Consider the following 19,122-nt stretch of genomic DNA (forward strand, 5'->3'; position numbering starts at 1 on the left):
AGCGACCTCTTTAGAAAATAAATGGTCCATAGTATAGAATTAGACAGGATAAGTTGTTCCTGAAATCGGTGACGCAGTCGGTGGGCTCTGAAGCAAACACTCAGACTGGGACTCACGACCATATCTTTGGATGACAACTCTCAACTAAGTTGGTATGACATCATGCTGGTAGTACATTTGGTTGCCACCCAGTATTAAGTTGCCTGTCATACCTTGGTGTGTGCTACTATCTGTAATCGTACAAAAAATCGTTCAGCTGTAGCACCCTTTCAGTGCCTAGCTGCCATACCACCCGAAAGAGGCACGAGGGCTGGGATAATGCCAGGTTGCCCAAGCCTAGACAGGAGTCGAGTGGCGAGGTCGGATTCGAACCACGGACCTTCCGGTCAGTAAATTCGCGCTCTAACCACTTGGGCCATCTCGCTCATACAAAAGGTTTGCCCGACACAGATATCTGTTGAGAACAACTCACCAGGCTATATATCCTATGCAAGAAAGAGGTAGTGGCGTAATCTGTCAATTCCTTTACGTTTAGTTAGAATGCCGAACTTCCTTCACATGTCACAAGGAAGCAGGTCGGGGGGGGGGGGGCGTTTTACCAACGGTTTGGGTGGGGGGGGGGGGGGGGGGGGGGGGGGGGGGGGGGGGGGGGGGGGGGGGGGGGGGGGGGGGGGGGGGGGGGGGTGCTTTTGACTAACCGTTTCGGTTGCGATGGAAGAACAGGCCACCTAATGGCAGCGGCGACATACAGTCAGCATGAAGAATAAGAGAAACTTTTCCAGATTTACCGCGTCTGGGGACGCGTCCACGCCTGTACACACGGGCCTTTGTCTATCCAGAACTCTCTGGTACCGCATATTAGCGTTTGGTTTGGGCCCACTGTCTACGGTCCGTTCGGTAGGCGTGAATCAAGCATAAGCTCACTACGCTCCAACGTTATGGTTGTTCATAAGGTTCAACTGTAGAGCTAAACAGAGTATTCAGCCGTCAGAACAATAGAATGGTTGCCATTTGGGGAAACCACCATTTTAAGCTCTGAGAAGTAACAGAAGTCTGTTTTCTCCAACCGCACGGTCATATTAACATTTGTGAAGGTCGCTGGTCAGTGCTGTTGTGAAATGCCACTGGAAGCTAAGGAATCTGAACACTTGAAAGGGTAATGAGATCCAGGAAAGGCAAGGTAAATTATATTTCAAATTACACTGGGATGAAGAACTGATGTATATACAGATGAAAGGAAAGTAACAGGAGCCTATTGCACTGAAATCACGGTTATGAAAGCTCGAAACCTGCATGACTGTGGATTGCGTATCGAAGTTTGTCGCGCAGCACGCTCCTGGAGGAATAGTTTGGCAGCTTTAACAGATTGAAACAAGTGGACGTCGTGGGCAATCTGGATATCTCTTCACGCCGCCCACCAACTCCGAAAAAGCCCTTTAGAACAGATCCGAGTGTGTCACCAACGTCCTATAAAAAAGCAAAGCGGAGGAATGAAATATTTCACTGGGTAGGACAGCCACCCCAAGGAACGTGTCATAATAGAGCACGTCGTTGCATAGGGAAGAGATTCAGCGACAAACGGTGGCTACAGGAGCACGTAGTTGAAGAAAATCCTGCAACACGTACACAGTAATTTACAAGAAAGCGGAAAAGAGAAGTATTCATGATACTAGTCAGTAGATTTTGCGATAGAGTAGGTATTCCAAACGAGTACAGCCTTTTTCTGAGACGGCAAGTGGGGGAGCCAAAATGAAGAAAGGAAGGGTACTTGAAGGTTAGCATAGTGGGAGCGAGAAGTTCAACCTAAACGGTTGAAGTGGTGGGCTAGCTTCAGATGGCGACAACGGAGGCACAAATGTGTAATCTATCTCCATGTGCATTCCAGAGTGTGTGGACAATAGGCGAAACATGTTGGGGATATCAATATCCCCCAGCCTCTTCTTCGAAGACCTTCAAGAAGCACAAACCCTGTTGAACACAGTAACCACCATCATGCCATCTTTTGGCATGTGCTTTGTACCTTCAAAGTGCAAAGTCATGCTTCAGAGCGTGCAGTTTGCCAACATATCCCATACAATTCAAGGAGAACCATTGGAGATTGTGGAAAATTTTACATACCTCGGTAGTTGTATTAGCTCTAACGGAAATGTGTCTGATGGAGTCAGTGCCAGAATCTCAAAGGATCGAATCACGTTTCATAATTTGCGTCACTTTGGCGTCAAACAGACATATCACTAGATCTTAAGGGTCGCGTGTAAGGGCTGTGTTGTTTTAAGGGTGCGAGACGTAGCTCCTGTGGACTGGTGGTGAGGTGTTTTCAGGTTTTTGACCAGCGATGCCTCAGGAGAAAATCGGAATCGTTTAGCCGTAGCGCCCTTTCGGTGCCTAGCTGCCATACCACACGATGGAAGCGCGAGGGCTGGGATACTGCCCAAGCCTAGACAGGGAAAGCCGAGAGGCAGAGGTCGGGTTCGAACCACGGACTTTCCGTCAGTAAATTCGCACTCTAACCACTGTCCATCTCGCCCCCCCCCCGATGTCTCAGAAGCATGAATGGTTTTGAATGGCGTTAGCGCGTTAGTAACGAGGTGATTACAAAACGGGTATTAGGTTGTGCGGGGTAAACATAAAGCACTACCAACTACGACGGCTCGGTCATGTGGCACGCATGCCGAAAAACCGTTTACCGAGACGAGTGTTGTTCATCGTGTCTCCTTCAAAATGAAGCAGACCACGAGGTGGACAGCGCAGGACTTGTCAGAAAGACGTGAAAGAGAGCACGAAGAGTTTGGGTGTTGTACTCCTTCAATGATGGGGTCCCCGTGACCCCATTTGTGTTTGTCTGGAGACGCTGCAAGGAATGGTGGTTAATCGATGTCAGTGGCCTTTGTGTTGTCAGATTCTTTAGATTGTCTGATTGAGCGTTCGGAGGTGCACGCACCTCAGAATGCGTGACATAGGCCAGCACTAGGTCCCCTCCCTCATCAACTCTTTTTCTCTTCTTTTGAATCTAGGGTTTTAAATATAATTAGACGAACCTTGTGGTCGTACGGCAGTGAAGCAGCAGCGTCAACATTGATATTGCTGTTTTTGATAATGATGATGATGATGGGCTCGAGATAGCTCAGTGGTAAAGGCGCCAGCTTACGGACCGGAAGGTCCGTGGTTCGAATCCAACATCAGTATCTTAACTGCTCCTGTTTCCATAATCCCTAGTGCCTGTACCTGGATTGTAAGTGGTGTGTTTACTGATTGCACGTCCAGTAGCATGACCTTACACACATGCAAAGTGCATATTTAAGGGGCGGAGGACTTTGATTAGTTTATCCAAAGGCGTCTGCGCCTTCTGCTCTTCGAAGACTAGAAGCATGTCGTCTGCATATTATAGATGGACGAGATAGCTCAGCGGTTAGAGCGCGAACTTACTGACCGGAAGGTCCGAGGTCCGAATCCGAACTCTGGCTATCTTGGTTTGAGCAACCTGGCAGTATCCCAGATCTCATGCCTTCTTCCGTTGACATGGGTGCATGATATGAATGCCCAATGTGGACGACTAAGCCCGAGAGAAGCACAACTAAGGGGTATATTTGAAGTCAATGCTCAGCGCATGGATAGCGTTGAGCGAGTGGTTTAGTTGTGTGCACATCATTGTCTGTTCCCAGCCAGTACGAACTTCCAGAGCAAACACTCAGATCGAGTTGCTTGAGGGCCTCAACCGCAAGACGGTTAAGGGCACAATTGGACCATGTGGGTATCAGTTACCTGGGTACGCAACTTGACTCTGATTATGCTACCGTGCGTACCCGGTTACCAATTCGCTTCCCGTCAGCATTTGTTGGGGATATCAATATCCCCCAGAAAACGCTGTTTTTATGTGTGCTAGCGAACTCCTGGCATCTTCAAGGTCAAACTATGAAAAATCAATGGCCTATTGATACTCCAAGGAAATTTAAATCCGACCACGTACAGGATACCATTTCTTTCCACTGACTTGGGTTCGGAAGCTCCGGGCATCGCCTGTTGATCGTGTGTTGTTGGATTATTAAAGTTTGTGTCCGAGGTTCTCGTCTTCTTACTATTCGCCGTGCTAGGAGTCTGTATCAAGCAACATAGCTGGGGATAGAGTATTGCCACAATCCGCATTATCATATTGTTTGCTCGCTGCGTGACCGAACCGTAACAAAACAGTTGGCTGATGATGTGCACCTGAACTACACACAAGAGGAAGGAAAATCTGACGCTGAGTTTACGCAAACCACGTCCCGCCCAGCGGAAGTACGCCTGAACCGAAACACAAGCTAAGCCCATAATACCGGATAAAACAGTTGGCTGATGATGTGCACCTGAACTACACACAAGAGGTATGAAAATCTGACGCTGAGTTTACGCAAACCACGTCCCGCCCAGCGGAAGTACGCCTGAACCGAAACACAAGCTAAGCCCATTAATACCGGATATGCTGCCTTAGCCAACAAGTGAGTTCTAGAAACCTCCTGGAAGGTCTAAGAAATGCGTTATTATATTCCATCCCTGCACTGTCGTCCCGTTTCCAACCAACAAGGAGTATTTAGATGAACACGACAGTACTTGTCCTGATATGGGTTCCGCTGTGTTCGAGGCCCACAAATGGCCATGTTTTTCACTGTATTCATCGACAGGAACGTTCATTTTCTAAAGTCTTTACAAGTTTTGCTAAAAAACCAAATGGGAAATTTATATAAGCTTAGTTGTCTGAAGGAATCGACCTACAAGGCATAGCACCGAATAAGAAAGTGAACATTGAGTTACAGGAATCTCCTCTCGAACACCCGCCTATATCGACCCCCAATCTTTGAACTACTTTAGTGCAAAAAACTATCCCCAAGATACTGCCCCTCCCTAATCTGCCACGCTACTGGATTCCTTACCGTTGATGTGACGTCCGCTGCCGGCGTAATGAAGGTCGGTCATCAACATCGATAATAATGCCTCGTTACCATACAACCACGAATACAAAATAAATTGTTCAGCTGTGGCGCCCTTTCGGTGCCTAGCTACCATGCCAACAGAAGGAGGCACGAGGGCTGGGATACTGACAGCAGGAGCAGTCTATATGCTGAGGTTAGTTTGTAACCACGAAGCTTCTGGTCCGTGAGCTGGCGCCTTAACCACTGAGCTACCGTACGATCATGATTTAGTCGAAATTCTTACTGTGAAGAATAATACTGGAGGAAGAAGAGGCACTGCTAGCCTAACACAGTCAGTCCGAGGTGCATATATCTCCAGACACTCATTCAGGCAATCTGGATAGAAACTGATGACAAGAACGCAAGTGATATCGATTTTGTGGCGTTTCTAGCTCGGCACAGTGGGGATCATGAGGTCTCCATCCTGGAAGGCGAGTCGCACCGACAGCAACCGACTTTTCATTATCTCTTTTGTACTCCTAGATCGGCCAACCAACACAAGCAGATAATGGAGCCTGGACTGTCCACACTAAATAGAAATTTGTATGTTTCACAATCCGATCCTATTGCCGAGTAGCTCAGAACTAGCACTCACCTGATCTTCGTTTGTGTATTGGACGCAGCGGATACAAAACGGGGGTTCCAGGTTGGCGAAGCCCAACAGAGGCGGCCGCGAGCAACTGGTGACAAACTTAGTAGCAGGAGAGAGAAGGGAAGAAAATGTGGAATACGAATGTGGCAAACTCCAACCACTTGCTGATTGCAACGGTAGTATACTTGTGTCAAAACCCAAGCACACATGAACGAAAAAACGAGGCAGACGTACACCCAGCACTGTCATGAAGCCGTGAGGAAGAGTAGGTCATCAATACAGACTGTAGTAAACCAATCAAGATCCGTCCTTGTAACAAACACAAGCACTGATAGCACACACAGACAACTCTGCATAAACGCGCCAGATTAGCGCACACAGTGTACTCAAAGCCAAGTTTAGCAGCTGAAAAACACCACCAGACAAGAATACATCCAAAATGGACAATTGAGATAAGCTTTACGAGCCCCAATGTCTATTACACTGACTCCTGTGTTTGACATCGGGCTTCCATGAACCAAAAACAGCGCTTCAGGAGGCGAATCCCTCAGGTTTGTCGCTCACCTTAATGCGATTTTTTAACATCATACCAACATACGGACAAACAATCTGATTGGTTGCTTTTCCTACAGGAGAAAACAGCCAGATCAATCGAAAGCTCGTTAAATGAACTAATACGAATGGAACAGATCACCAAAAATTGTGGGAACACGCGAATAACCAGGGGAAGACAATTTGAAAAAAATATATTTCTGAAGGTCTCACAGGAAATTCCACACAACAGGTATTATTCGGAACTGCTTTCATGCCTTCAAAGTAACAAAGTCAGACCACCGTAGTCAAATAGTTGTAGAGAGTGAGAGGTATTTGAAGGTTTGAAACAGTATTTCGTCCCGCAAGTAAAGTCAATACGTGCTGAAACACCGAAAGGAACTGTAAAACCGTCTAATCCATGTTGAGAATCATCCATAGTGCGTAACACGTGAAGCATTAGAGGTTCAAATCCTTGACCGTTGGGTTGATGGTTGAACACTGCACTGTTTGACTAGCAGTGGACTATCAAGAAAGGAAGAAGGCCTTCTCTGCGAAGTTACTTATTGAAAAACACCAATAGTATCCGTTATCAGTAGTATCCACCGTTACATCAGTAGTACGGTTATTTTGTACGTAGGTGTGGCGTCATTGGTCTCCAATCGGGCGGTTTAGGTCATGTGACCTGGAGTTGACTGGCTAACCGATTGGCAACTTCTTAATTCTCTTACATCTACTTACAAAGACGATTATACTATCACTTACAAAGCAAGAATGTAACTGTTTCATAAAATGGCAAAACGCAAAGATGTCTCACTTTTAGAAACAGGCCACGTTCGGCATCAGAGAAGTCACGTCGAAGAATGTCCCATAACCATTTGATCACACGGTGATTGCTATGAAATCCACCGGAATAACGTGTATTCTGTCTGTAGGCAAAAAAAATCATCAAACGATCTAGAGAATGGATCCAAAAAATAGCTACAAGATTTTCCTCTAAAGCGGAAAAGGATTTATACGTCCCAAACAGAGTACACAATCTCATTCGACATAAATCGTGCAGTGTGTTCGGATGATATCGGGTGGGGAAAAATTTACCCCAGACTTATCTGTTATCAGTGGAACAGAAGGAATAATAAACAACCATGATAAGGGGATTGCATCTTCTCCGAATGAAGCCGAGAAAAGCGCACATACTGACGATCACAAGTTTCTGCTACCGGTTGCCGGAAATGTGTAGATCCCGTAAGAGTGGATGGGAATTTACCAAATGCCATCATCTTGCATTCACAGTATGTCACACTAAAGTAAGTAGTTGTCTGACATCCGAACAAGAGGATTTGTCCAGTGTATTTGGTAGGGACCAATCAAATTTCTAAAGGGGTAAGCAATTATCTCACTACCGAAGGCGATACGGGGCTTATGTAATGTAAAACGATCAAGTTTCGCAATCAGAAAGTGGCACAAGACGCATCGCCACACTGTAAATATCACTATTTACCGAAATACCGATGTCTTCGTTACGGGTTTGTTACGTGTTTTGAAGATCCCAAAGCTCAATTCATAGGTGATGCAGCGGGCATCGGAGGTCACTGTCAAGGGTCTGGGTAGAATCGGTCTGCAGCTGTTTGTTGCCAGGATCAGTCCTGCTTACAAGCAACACAATAAGAAAGAGGAAAATTTGGGTTCGCTGTTGCTACCAAGCGAGTTACATTATATCACACATAGAGAATGATTTGGTGTGCGGGCCCTGGTGTGGTCATTTTGACAAAAAACATCTGAATTGTAATGGGGATAACGAACAACGCTAAGAACTCCTATAAACTAATCGTGAGTTTTGTTAGCTGGAGATAGCTCAGTAGTTAAGGGGCGAAATTACTACCGGAACTTCTGTGATTTGGACGCAAACACCGCAACTCGACTGCTCTTGTGTAGCCTTGGGTAACCTGGCGGTATCCCAGCCCACGTACTTTCCTTGGACGGAGTAGCAGCTAGATACCGAAATTTCGTTACAGCTGAACAACAACAGTAATATTAAATCAATTTGGTTTTCACGAGAGACCCAACTGAATCTCTCGTTTATGATATTCTACAACTGAATGTGCTGCACACAGGCGCCGGTCGTGGACTGCCGAAGAGTTTTCAGCAACCTTGTGAGCAGTTCCCTTTATGAAAATAATAATAGTAATTAGTTCAAAGGTTGCCCTAGTGGGTGCATTTGTGTGGATGAAGCAACGGAATCTGGTCTCACATGGATTTAGAAATATAGTATCGAACTGCATTCACTTGGCTTCTGAGCACAGTTAGTCGATTCTTCACTGGCTGTGCAATGTTGGAAGAGGGGATGACATTAGTTCCGCTATTTCAACCTCTATTTATGAAGAGTAGGAACGTCAAGCGAAATTATCACAGCACACAATACAAACATTGCACGAAGAGAAGACGGCACACTGATTGGTAAAAGAACACACGGAATTTAGGGTCTGACATACTTGAGGTCCTCAATGTTCACCGATATACTATCTCCAGAGATTAGTTTTTGCAGCTCGGGGGGAGAAAACATGGCCAACCAATCGGGATTGAGAATAGAGTAAAACCCACGAATGAACGAGGCAGTCTGAGCACGAATTTGCTTATACATACGAAAGTGGGCAACGCGATGGACATAACTTATCCTGCAATTGAAAATAGAAGAAATAGGGTAAAAAGTGTGGAGAAAAACGATAGGAACCTGATCCTCATTTAAGCGGCACGCAGTGTAATGCCACCACATAACTTGGTAGCCTGCCGTCTCGCGTGGAAACACCCTGCAGGATTCTCGGTCCCTCACTACTATATTCTATCTAACTCAACACTAGACACATGAGATGTATCATGATAGTAGTTCCATTTCAACACCAAAGACCGTTTGGATTGGTAACCTAAATCGATGCTGCGTATCGCGAGGTATCAAATACAATGTCTACTGGTATCGTAGACTACTTCTCCTACAGAACCACAATTAATGTGGCGTAACAAACCTAGTCCAACACCAAGACGAGAGAAGTCTTCCTATCGAAATCAATCGACAAGGTCTACGCAAAGCGACCAACTCAATTATGCTGTAATATTCCGTGAACTGGTGAAGGACAAGAGTGGTTAAACAAGAATCGCCAGCTACTGGTGAAAGAAAGAAGGCCTTCGCTGCGGTGTCACTTATTGGAAAATGCCAACTGAACAGTTACAGACTATTGGACAAGGGAGCGAAACTCTCATATGCATCTTGTTTACAAAGCTGAACATCCATCTTCTCCTTGAACGCGTCTTCTTGGAATTTTATGGATATTCATTGACTGTTATTCAAATGCAAGCAAATGCTACAAAGCGACTCCACAAATTCCGTAACAAATCTCACTTTTCAACAGACGCGAAGCGGATTTATGAGAACGTACTACTCGCATGCCTCATCAGTAGTATCCACCGTTACACTGGTATCATGAGGGTTTGCATTACTCACTGTGCTCAAGAGAGGCATAATGGATAACTATGATATTGCTTTATCCTAATATGTCATGACTCATTCTATACATTTCTGTTGTTTCTATTCTACTTTCTGTCGTATCGCTTGCTTCCACAGTGTTTCAACATGCGCTAAAATCGAACAAGCCGTTTGGGACGGGAGGTCAGTTTACACTGTTACAGACCACAAAGAAATTCGTGCTACTGGTTCAATCACTCAAGCACCAGTTAGATCGCAGACAGCTCAGTTCTGCAATGCAAATGACAGGGTCCTGTTGCCGTAAGCGAAGAGTTAACTGAGTTCACATTACTGAAGAGTAGAATCGATCACAAATGCTACTCACGGACTTGTGAAAATATATGTAGAAAGGATACTCTTTAGGCTTGCGGAAGATCTTCCCCAGATGAGCATTACAAAGGTTAGTTCCTGTTTGCTCCTTCAAACTACCGTTCATCACTTGAGCATTCACAGCAACATAGTTAAGGCGGCTTGATTGAACTAACGGCGAAAGGAGATGTAACGTATGGGGAGTGGTCATACACAGGACCATCACTTCAGAGCAGTTTCAGAGAAAGAGCACCCTAAAGTGCTGACACCTATTTAGAGTAGGGCACTGACTTTAACGCGCAGGCAACTAAAACGTTGTTGGGTAAGAGAAAAGCTTTGAAGAACACAAGTTCAGGTGTGGAAGTTCCTGATTCGCTACCGCGTTTACCGGCATATGCTATATCACACAGCTGACCGAGCTGGTGAAGCAGCCGAAAGAGACTTTAATGACACTTATAGATAACGGCTTTTAGCAGAACTGATGCTATATCGGAGGGCTGGGAAGCAATTTTCGTGACCGGTGCTTCGCAATCGTAGCGTATCCGGACAAGTCAGGATTCAAAATAGCAATCCACCATGGGGAATGTAGGTAACCAGCGCTGAGGGCTGTCCCGAAATCATTAAAAGGACAACTCGGTAACTACAAACGTTTCACACGGACTTCTGACTTTCAGATTCCCGTTGCTAACAGCCCATGAGCTTTGATTTCATACTGCAGCGGTCTCACTAGTGTGTGGGAAGTAGCTGAGTATTCGACACTTATACGTTACAGACACTCGGTCACTGTCATAAATGAAACTAAGAAAGTGTCAACTGATGTTCGGAAGGCAAGGAACCCCTCAACTGTGTGGCCATGGTTAGCGATGGGTATCTCTAACGCGGAAACCATGGTCCCCTAACATAGACTATTAGTGATATGGAATGACACGGAGATACGATAGTCCGTCTAAAGACTTACTTTAGGTCGTTCGTGACGGTGATGTAGCGGCCACCGGGACAGAGATCATGCACAACCATTTGTCCGAGAGAATCCTCTGCATAAGAATAGGTGAATTCCAAGTCGGCTACATCACCATCGTAGTGCTGTTCAAGAAACAAACAAAAGCCGGAGTTTATGTGAAGCACCAGTGGAGTATAACCCCAATTAACTGGAGTTTCCTCCATCATTACACATATTTGAGACAAAAATACGGACCGAAATCACAACACTCCGATTAGGAGGAAAGGCCAGTCCATTAAGCGGCTAAAAGTGAAACACAGACTGAACCTTTAAGGTACCGACAACAATTAGGTTGCAGAAGAGGAGACCTCTGTACATCACACTGTAACCAGATTGCTGAGTAGGCTACAAGAGCATCTTACCGGGTGTCAACACAGTTTGCTAAAGACACAAACGGATCCATTTGAAATCGTGAAATAAAAAAATCAGCTGTAACACCAATTCGGTGCACACACAACTCGAAAGAAGATACTGCTAGGTTGACCAAGCCTAGACGGGAGCAGTCGAGGTGGCACGGATAGATTCGAACCACGGGCCTTAACTGCTGAGCTGTCTCGAGCTGGAATCCACTCAACAGCCGTGGAAATACATCCTCAAAGTAGAAATAAGAAGGAAAGGCAAACTTGTGAGTAGTTTCCCTTGTGAAAATATACTGCTATATCGCGAATTTCGTTCCAACTGAAACATGAGGCGGCCTGTGTGCAGCACATTCAGTTGTAGAATATCATAAACGAGATTCAGTTGAATCTCTCGTGAAAACAAAATTAATTTGTAAATGAGTGTATTTGCCGAAGAAAGAAAGGCGTTTTTATTATCTGGTAAACTCAGTGAGAATACGAACGCCATTGATATTGATCAGCCGCCATTTCTCCAAATGCCTCCAAACAAACGTAGGAGGGGTCCTGAGGACCCCAGCCAGAAAGGCGTACAACACCAACAACACCCAAACTATTCGTAATCTCTTCCACACCGGTCTCCCAAGTCGTAAGTTGTCCGCCACGCGGTTTGCACCATTCTGAGGGAGGTACAGAGAACAACACTCGTCTCAGTAGACGGTGTTTCGGTATGTGTAGCACACGGCCGAGCCACCGCTGGATGTTTTCCGGGGTTGAAAACCCTCCTGTACAACCAAACACTCGTTTCCTAATAACCTCGCTACGAATTCGTTCACGCCATTTGACACCAGCACCACCGCTGGATGTTTTCCGGGGTTGAAAAGCCTACTGTACAACCAAATACTCGTTTCCTAATAACCTCGCTAAAATTCGTTCACGCCATTCGACACCAGCAACACTTCTGATGCATCGGTGGTAAAAAATCTGAAGAAGCCTTGTATCATCCGTCCGCACAGCCTAAATCTCAACCATGTGCACTGATGTGGCTCCCCTACACCACAATCATGTGCTTGGACGAGTTGATTATGCCACCGGAACGTACCATAGCCCTAGTGTTTAAAGCAGACGAAGAGGATTTGAGGAGTATGCTTCAAATCGACAGCCAATAATCGTCACATACCGCTCACATCAAAACGTCGATAAAAAGTCACCTACGAAGGACCCAGTTATGGGACCTCTACAAAGTAGGTGAGTTCAAAATCAACTCACGACTAGAAAAGCACCAGTTTGTTTTTAGAACAATCGATGCCTCGACCGGTTACCCTGCTTCACCGATCATTTGGATCAACCTATTATCACTTAGTTGTTCGGCCGTAATCTGTTGGAGCATGTACTTTCATACTGGGTAATCCACTATGGCGCGCTGGTGGTGCACGGAGTAAAGATCAGATTTGGGCGCGATAAAAATTCGTTAATGAATGACTGAACAAACAATCCAATATAATTGCTGGATTAGTACGAACGTAAAGAGGATTGTGTCCTCTAGGCGTAACACACTACTCATGCTGGAAACTCTTCGACAGCCCGTGACAGGTTTCGCTCTTCTTGGGGCTTGTCGGGTAGGTGTGGTCTCCGAGTTTCCCACAACCTGATGCTCGACTTGAACCTAAATCGAAAAGATTTCGACAAACATGTTCGAATTTCGTTTTGAAGCGGATCAGCATAAACAGGAGATTCAACTGGATTCAAGTGAATATCTTGTCGAAATTAAACTCGTTTGCAAATGATAGCATATGTCAAGGATTGGGTTTCCGACTTTCATGTCTCACCGAGTAAGCGGATTGACCAACTCATTTATGATTAAGCGGCCAGTTCACTGACTAGGGGAACGATACGTGCTCGCTTGACGTAGTGCGCACTAGTTTCACCGGTAAAGGAAATGGACTGATTACTCTCACATAATACAGCCGATTCACACCTGCGCGTTTGACTGAATCTATTGAAACGTTTGGCTTGGCTATGGTCAGTCTGGTAAAAAAAAGTTCAGCGTAATCTTTTGAAGATAAGCGGGCAAACAGACTACAACTTGTCACTTCCTCCATTACCCCAAAAGAACCGAAACGCCAACCTATCCTAAAATCGAAACTACCGATGAATGCTACGTATCTGAAACAGAAAACAAAGACTCCATTTCATCTAAAAGGTTATTTTTGACATGAACACCTTATTGATCGGTTATTCAAAGGATGTTTGCTTGGTTTGTGATATGACAAAATCATCGAGTGAACTCCTCCTATGTCAGTGTTTTCGGAATAACGGTATGAAGTCATTTGTATGAACACCACTCTAAGTGTGCTAGTTACGCTCTGAGCCTCTCAGTCAGCGTAGACTTGCATGCAGCGATGGGATTTGGCCCATTAGTCTAAGCATGCTGTCACGCAGGTTCTGAGTCCACTATCCACTCTAAGTGTGCTAGTTACGCTCTGAGACTCTCAGTCAGCGTAGACTTGCATGTAGCGATGGGATTTGGCTCATTAGTCTAAGCACGCTCTCACGCAGGTTCTTAATCCACTACGTCGACCAAATTGTGCGAAACATTCATCTACGGAGGCACTATGATGGATTTTCAATGCTACCGAAGATTGAGTCATCTTTGGTTGGAGATTGTCTATCATAGCCCCGCCAGCAGTTTATATTAGGGCGTACAACAAGCATGGTCAAACGAGGGGGATGCAAACCAACCCCAGGCCAGTTATATTCCACAGTAGTGATAATGTGATCGTGACCACAGCCTATTTGCATATGTCCTCTGTCCAACAATATCAAATGACAACATCGGACTGTTATCTCGCCCATCTACACCACCTAACGGTTAAGCAACATATTCCAAGGCTCACAATAAAACAACTGTGTAATTGACCGGTTAAGTGATCATAATCGATATGCGGTTACATTCGCTGACCGAAAGGGGATGGCGTGAATGTGGTACACCCAACCCTACACAACAACCACTTAGTACATGTAACAAAGTGACCGTCGCGATAACGTAGGAAACCATCTGGTCTGTGGGACATATTGAACCAGTGGCGATGACGGATAATCAAGTACTGGTGATATAAAGAGGGCTTCAATAGAAAACCCGTTGGTGCAAGCGAGAAGGTTACGAAAGGCGAGGGGGCCGTTGCAACAACGGACAGCATAAAGAAGGTGTGCTGTACAGACTTAGGAGTGGTTGTGGTTCCCTCATCTGAGTATATCATGTTCGTAATCAGCTGACGATTCAAACAATCGAATAGTTCATAGCCAAGTGTTCGGTGCACCAATTTTCTCTTTGCTTGGTATATTGTATTATGTGGTTTTTCCCAAATCAATCTCGTTGCTGTCACTGGTCACGCACACATATGAGGTGCATATATTTTCCTATTCACCTGATGGAACGGATCGAGCGACTGTTCAAGAAAGAATCGACTTTGTGCAAGAATAAGTGTGGAAACAGAAATCAGCGAGAATCTCCACAAGCATTAGTATCAGTCAACTCATAAAAAAGTCCGAATCGGAGCTGCTCATGCGGCGACCAGTTGTTACAGATTCCGAGTTCTTGAGGCACTCGAAACAGCACAAACTTGCAGTGGTTTGTCCGCGGATCTTAAGCAACGGCCCCATCATATGTACATCAGAATCAAGACACTGGTCACAACTGATGCAAAAAGAAGGGAATTCATCACCCTTCTGCCTATTGAAACAACAACCGGAAGTTCATCCTCATAAGCAAATGACATTGGTTCAAATCAGTGGACGAGCAGACAAAATGTGATGACTCCTCAGTGCTAGGACCCAACACGCAGTACAAACAAAGTGAACACCAACAATGGAAAACGAACCAGGGAGATTTCAGTTGAATAACCAAAAGAACTGATTGTATAGCAACCACTAACCTTTATATAACTGAGACTTTTGTATAGTTCCTTGTCCAGCGTGGCTAACTCGTCCAAGAAACTGTAGCAACCCGCCTTCTCGCGACCCAATAGTTGGGTGAGAAAGAAGTTGGCAAACGGAACGTCAACTACGATACCCTGTGTGGAAATTGAGAGAACGAAAGGAGGGATAAAATGCGAGACCCGGACTGATATCCAGGTAAATGCCAAAGCTGGGTGGCGCCCACTGGATACCCTACGTTCACTCGAAAGTCTGCATCCGAAGTGTAATTCGAGGAAACAGACTCTTCAAAATGCATTTTCAACACTCCGGGAAAATGCTCGACTCGATATAAACCAGATGAGGTAGCATATTATTCCCTTAAACTAACTTGGGCCACAAAGAAAGCGCAAAACTAACACTTTTAACCAGGTTAAATGTACGAAGCACTAACCACAATTAGCGACAAATTAGCCAGGTCGTTTTACATAGAATAATGTACTATTAGTAACAACAATAACATAGAAGAGCTCCGAATTAACCGGCTTGACATACTGCTCGATAACCCATATTTAATTTTGTCATAAAGTGGTGATACGTAAATGGCCATGTACATAGATAACGGAATAACTGACAATCGTTGCATCGTGTAAACTTTGCTTTGGTTCGCATATTCGCGCGTTACGAATGCACTTTCTCATTTTTTAAACAAAAAGGCCTAGTTGTTTGGAATCATACCTCCGAAACACCTTAACTTCTGGATCACTCGTTATTCACACAGAAAGCATGAATGAATGAAATCACATGCGGTGACACTTGGAGGTGCGCTTTCAAAGCATAGTAAATACAGTGAACGTAACTAGACGTAACGGGGCGGCAGAGTAGCACCGTTCTGATAAGCGACTTGTGGGAAACTAGTTTGATCCGAATTTCAGTGGATGACTTTGATTACCAGCATTGTTAAGTGTGGATTATCTCTGGGACAACAATCAAAGTCAAACATGTCTCGGAAAGCGCAAATTTTGAAAGCGACAACGGGCGTATTATCTGTAAACATCGATCTGAGTTGTGTAGAAATGGGAAACAAGTGGAACAAGTGAGATACAAACGACTGTTGTCCAGCGCAACGTACTTCGTAAATTGCTTTGGCAAGCATTTTCCCCAAAAACTCAAACAACATCAGATGATTGTCCTGGACATGGGAAGATGGCGAAGGGTAGAGACGTTGATCGCTGGTGACACGGAAAAGGTTCAGACTGGGGTCGAAAACTCGGTGAAGAGTTTCTTCGAGAAACTCTTTGAACACCCCATCAAGATCGATACCCACCTCATCCAAGCCCTAAAGTGAGAGTGAAGTAAGAGTTATGGGTAGGTAAATTTGCCGAAGGTATGTGCCGAAAGCATAGAGTACGATCAGTAATTCGCTATCTCGATAAATCTATTACCTGTGCACAGCTCTGTAAAACGTGGATAAATAGGAGGGAATTAGGATATTCAGTAGCTGGACAACTTACCATCTCATTAACGAACTGAACGCGGATTTTCATGCGAAGCTGAGATGAGTTTAAATTAGCCAGTTGCTGATATCCATCCTGAAATATACGGAAAGGATGTATTAAGAAAATCCGCACTCGCAAGGTAAGTGTTTGTCATTACTTGTAATACCATCATTTTCCTAAACGTTTCCGTTAAAAATAACCAACAAAGGTGCACAAGGTACATTAAAGCCAAAAAAACAGAGTCAATAATACTAGTAAAGCGCGTCAGATATATCGTGTAAACGGTGACACCTTTCTGGAAATCCTGGCGTCTTCTGGATGCGCCATTGGCAAACGGCATTCGGGCAATACTGGGTCATGATTAGCTGTTGGATCCAGACTTTTAAACAATCAGAGCTCGGCTTGATGCCGGACAGGCAAGCGGCCCGAAACTTTGGCCAATCTTAGGCGGGATAGGCTTCTCGGCCATAGTGGCGCCTAACTGCAAGCGGTAAAATAGGATCCGTATGGAATTCCGCCTAAAATTGCTGCAGTTAACTCGTGACAGAAAAAAACAAGGACAACTACTAGGATATCCATACCTAATGAGTGAATTACTTACCAAAGTGTTTTGGAAAGGAAGGGGGACGTGATTGTGCACAAAATGCACACAATAAGGACATTTCCTCATAGTTGCTTAAAAGGTTCCAATAATAGCTGGAATATTGATTTTGCACACCAGAAGTATTGAATAGCTGGTCTGCAACGGTACCTCGCGCATCGATATCTTCGGTGTGCCCTATCGATGAAGGTTAGAGGTAGCAGTGTTTAAGACATGAGACTACGGTCAGGAAGGTTCATAGTTCGAACCCAATCCAGGCATATTGCTCCCGGTTGCTTAAAAGGTTCCAATAATAGCTGGAATATTGATTTTGCACACCAGAAGTATTGAATAGCTGGTCTGCAACGGTACCTCGCGCATCGATATCTTCGGTGTGCCCTATCGATGAAGGTTAGAGGTAGCAGTGTTTAAGACATGAGACTAGGATCAGGAAGGTTCATAGTTCGAACCCAATCCAGGCATCTAGATTGCTCCCGTCTAGGTTTGGGAGACCTGAGGATATCTCAGCCCTCACGCTTCCTTAGAGTGGCATGGTAGCTAGGTACCGAAAGTTGAACAGTTGAACAATTATTGCATTTAGGTTATTTTACCGGTCAGAGTCGGGCTACATGCTGACAGGCACGAATGACTCGATGAGAACCAGCTGATCAGCGCAACCGGCAAAATAAGGAATCAGACTGATTTGGAAAATCGGTACACGTCTAATTACGATGTGCGATGAAGCAGCACTTGGACATTCAAAAGGGAGAGGCTCGAAAACGGAGGTCATGACAACCAGGCTTATGCAACGTGGTGCGACCGAACGACGGACTGGGTGACTGCACGGTTTAGCAACCGTTTTTTTTTCAATTTATTTGTCAGTCACCCGCCTCCTGAACCGTCTGAAAGAGTGGATATGTGCTACACTAGGCTAACTACAACGTTTAAGAACCATAGTAACTGTCCTAAGAAAAGTCACAATTGTCACAGGCTTTGAAGGATGCCTCGCTGTGGTGAGTAATTCCATTTTAGAAAGGATCCCACTAAGCGTGAACAGTACTGAAAACGGGGTTATGAGAGGTCATTCATTCCAAAGAGAATCATCGAAACGGGCTTCATGCCAAACCAGAGAAACCAGCCTATACGCAGAAGAGACCAACTTTCCCATCAAAGCACGCCCTCAAATTGAACAGAGTCATTAAAAGTGTGACGGGAACTGGGAAACAGGTAGGAAAACACTGGACTGACTTCGACTAGTCGGTTTCGATGGACGGTAATCACGGCACCCACTGGTCCATCGTCGGTCAACCAGTTCATTCGTGTTTGTACACCCAACGAGGCTTTGTCGTCTCGTACACGGTCCCGGAACAACAATACACGCTAAAATGGAAAAAAGATGAGGGAGACAACGTATCAGTCAATCATTGATTGAGGACTGGTTAGTTTGCAGGTTCACTAAACGGCACAAATGACCGGCGTTGTAGTGACTAATTATAGCGGTGGAAATTTGGTGGCTGAGGGTAGTTGCCAAGTTCATGGCAGACCACCATTAACACGATCAGACTAAGAAGACCAAGTTGGTTGTGAACGGTGTGTCTGAACGGTCACAACTAATTATCAATGCTCACTGTGGACTAGGGATTTCACAGACATTTTTTCAAGACCGGATTGTTGTCCCTCCTATACCTCGGAGATGACTTAAATTTGAATTTGGCAGTGACCACAGCCCGAAACCTACCTCATTCCGGCTGGCACGTCAAGCCAATAGTTACTGCACGTTTGAAGTGGAGGTATGGTCGGGGGATGGCCTGTAATCTATTAATAACTGTACAGTGTGTACCAGGCGGAACTGATTACTCAGTATATATATATATATATATATATATATATATATATAT

General features: G+C 45.0%; 1 protein-coding gene across 1 annotated transcript in view; it reads right to left on the minus strand.

Moving 5' to 3' along the window:
• Positions 1 to 1,083: 1,083 nt before the first annotated feature.
• The window catches only part of T265_00010 (hypothetical protein), a gene marked incomplete at both ends in the record, with an annotated part of 40,409 nt that continues 22,370 nt past the window's right edge, over positions 1,084 to 19,122 (minus strand). The window contains 9 exons of the mRNA XM_009163667.1: positions 1,084 to 1,467; positions 5,542 to 5,637; positions 6,887 to 6,998; positions 8,562 to 8,744; positions 10,854 to 10,978; positions 15,166 to 15,303; positions 16,278 to 16,484; positions 16,660 to 16,737; positions 18,473 to 18,604. Of these exons, the coding sequence (XP_009161931.1) occupies positions 1,273 to 1,467; positions 5,542 to 5,637; positions 6,887 to 6,998; positions 8,562 to 8,744; positions 10,854 to 10,978; positions 15,166 to 15,303; positions 16,278 to 16,484; positions 16,660 to 16,737; positions 18,473 to 18,604 (1,266 nt within the window). The remainder of the gene's footprint in view (positions 1,468 to 5,541; positions 5,638 to 6,886; positions 6,999 to 8,561; positions 8,745 to 10,853; positions 10,979 to 15,165; positions 15,304 to 16,277; positions 16,485 to 16,659; positions 16,738 to 18,472; positions 18,605 to 19,122) is intronic.

This window comes from Opisthorchis viverrini, assembly GCF_000715545.1.
Source record: "Opisthorchis viverrini unplaced genomic scaffold opera_v5_1, whole genome shotgun sequence".
NCBI lineage: Eukaryota > Metazoa > Platyhelminthes > Trematoda > Opisthorchiida > Opisthorchiidae > Opisthorchis > Opisthorchis viverrini.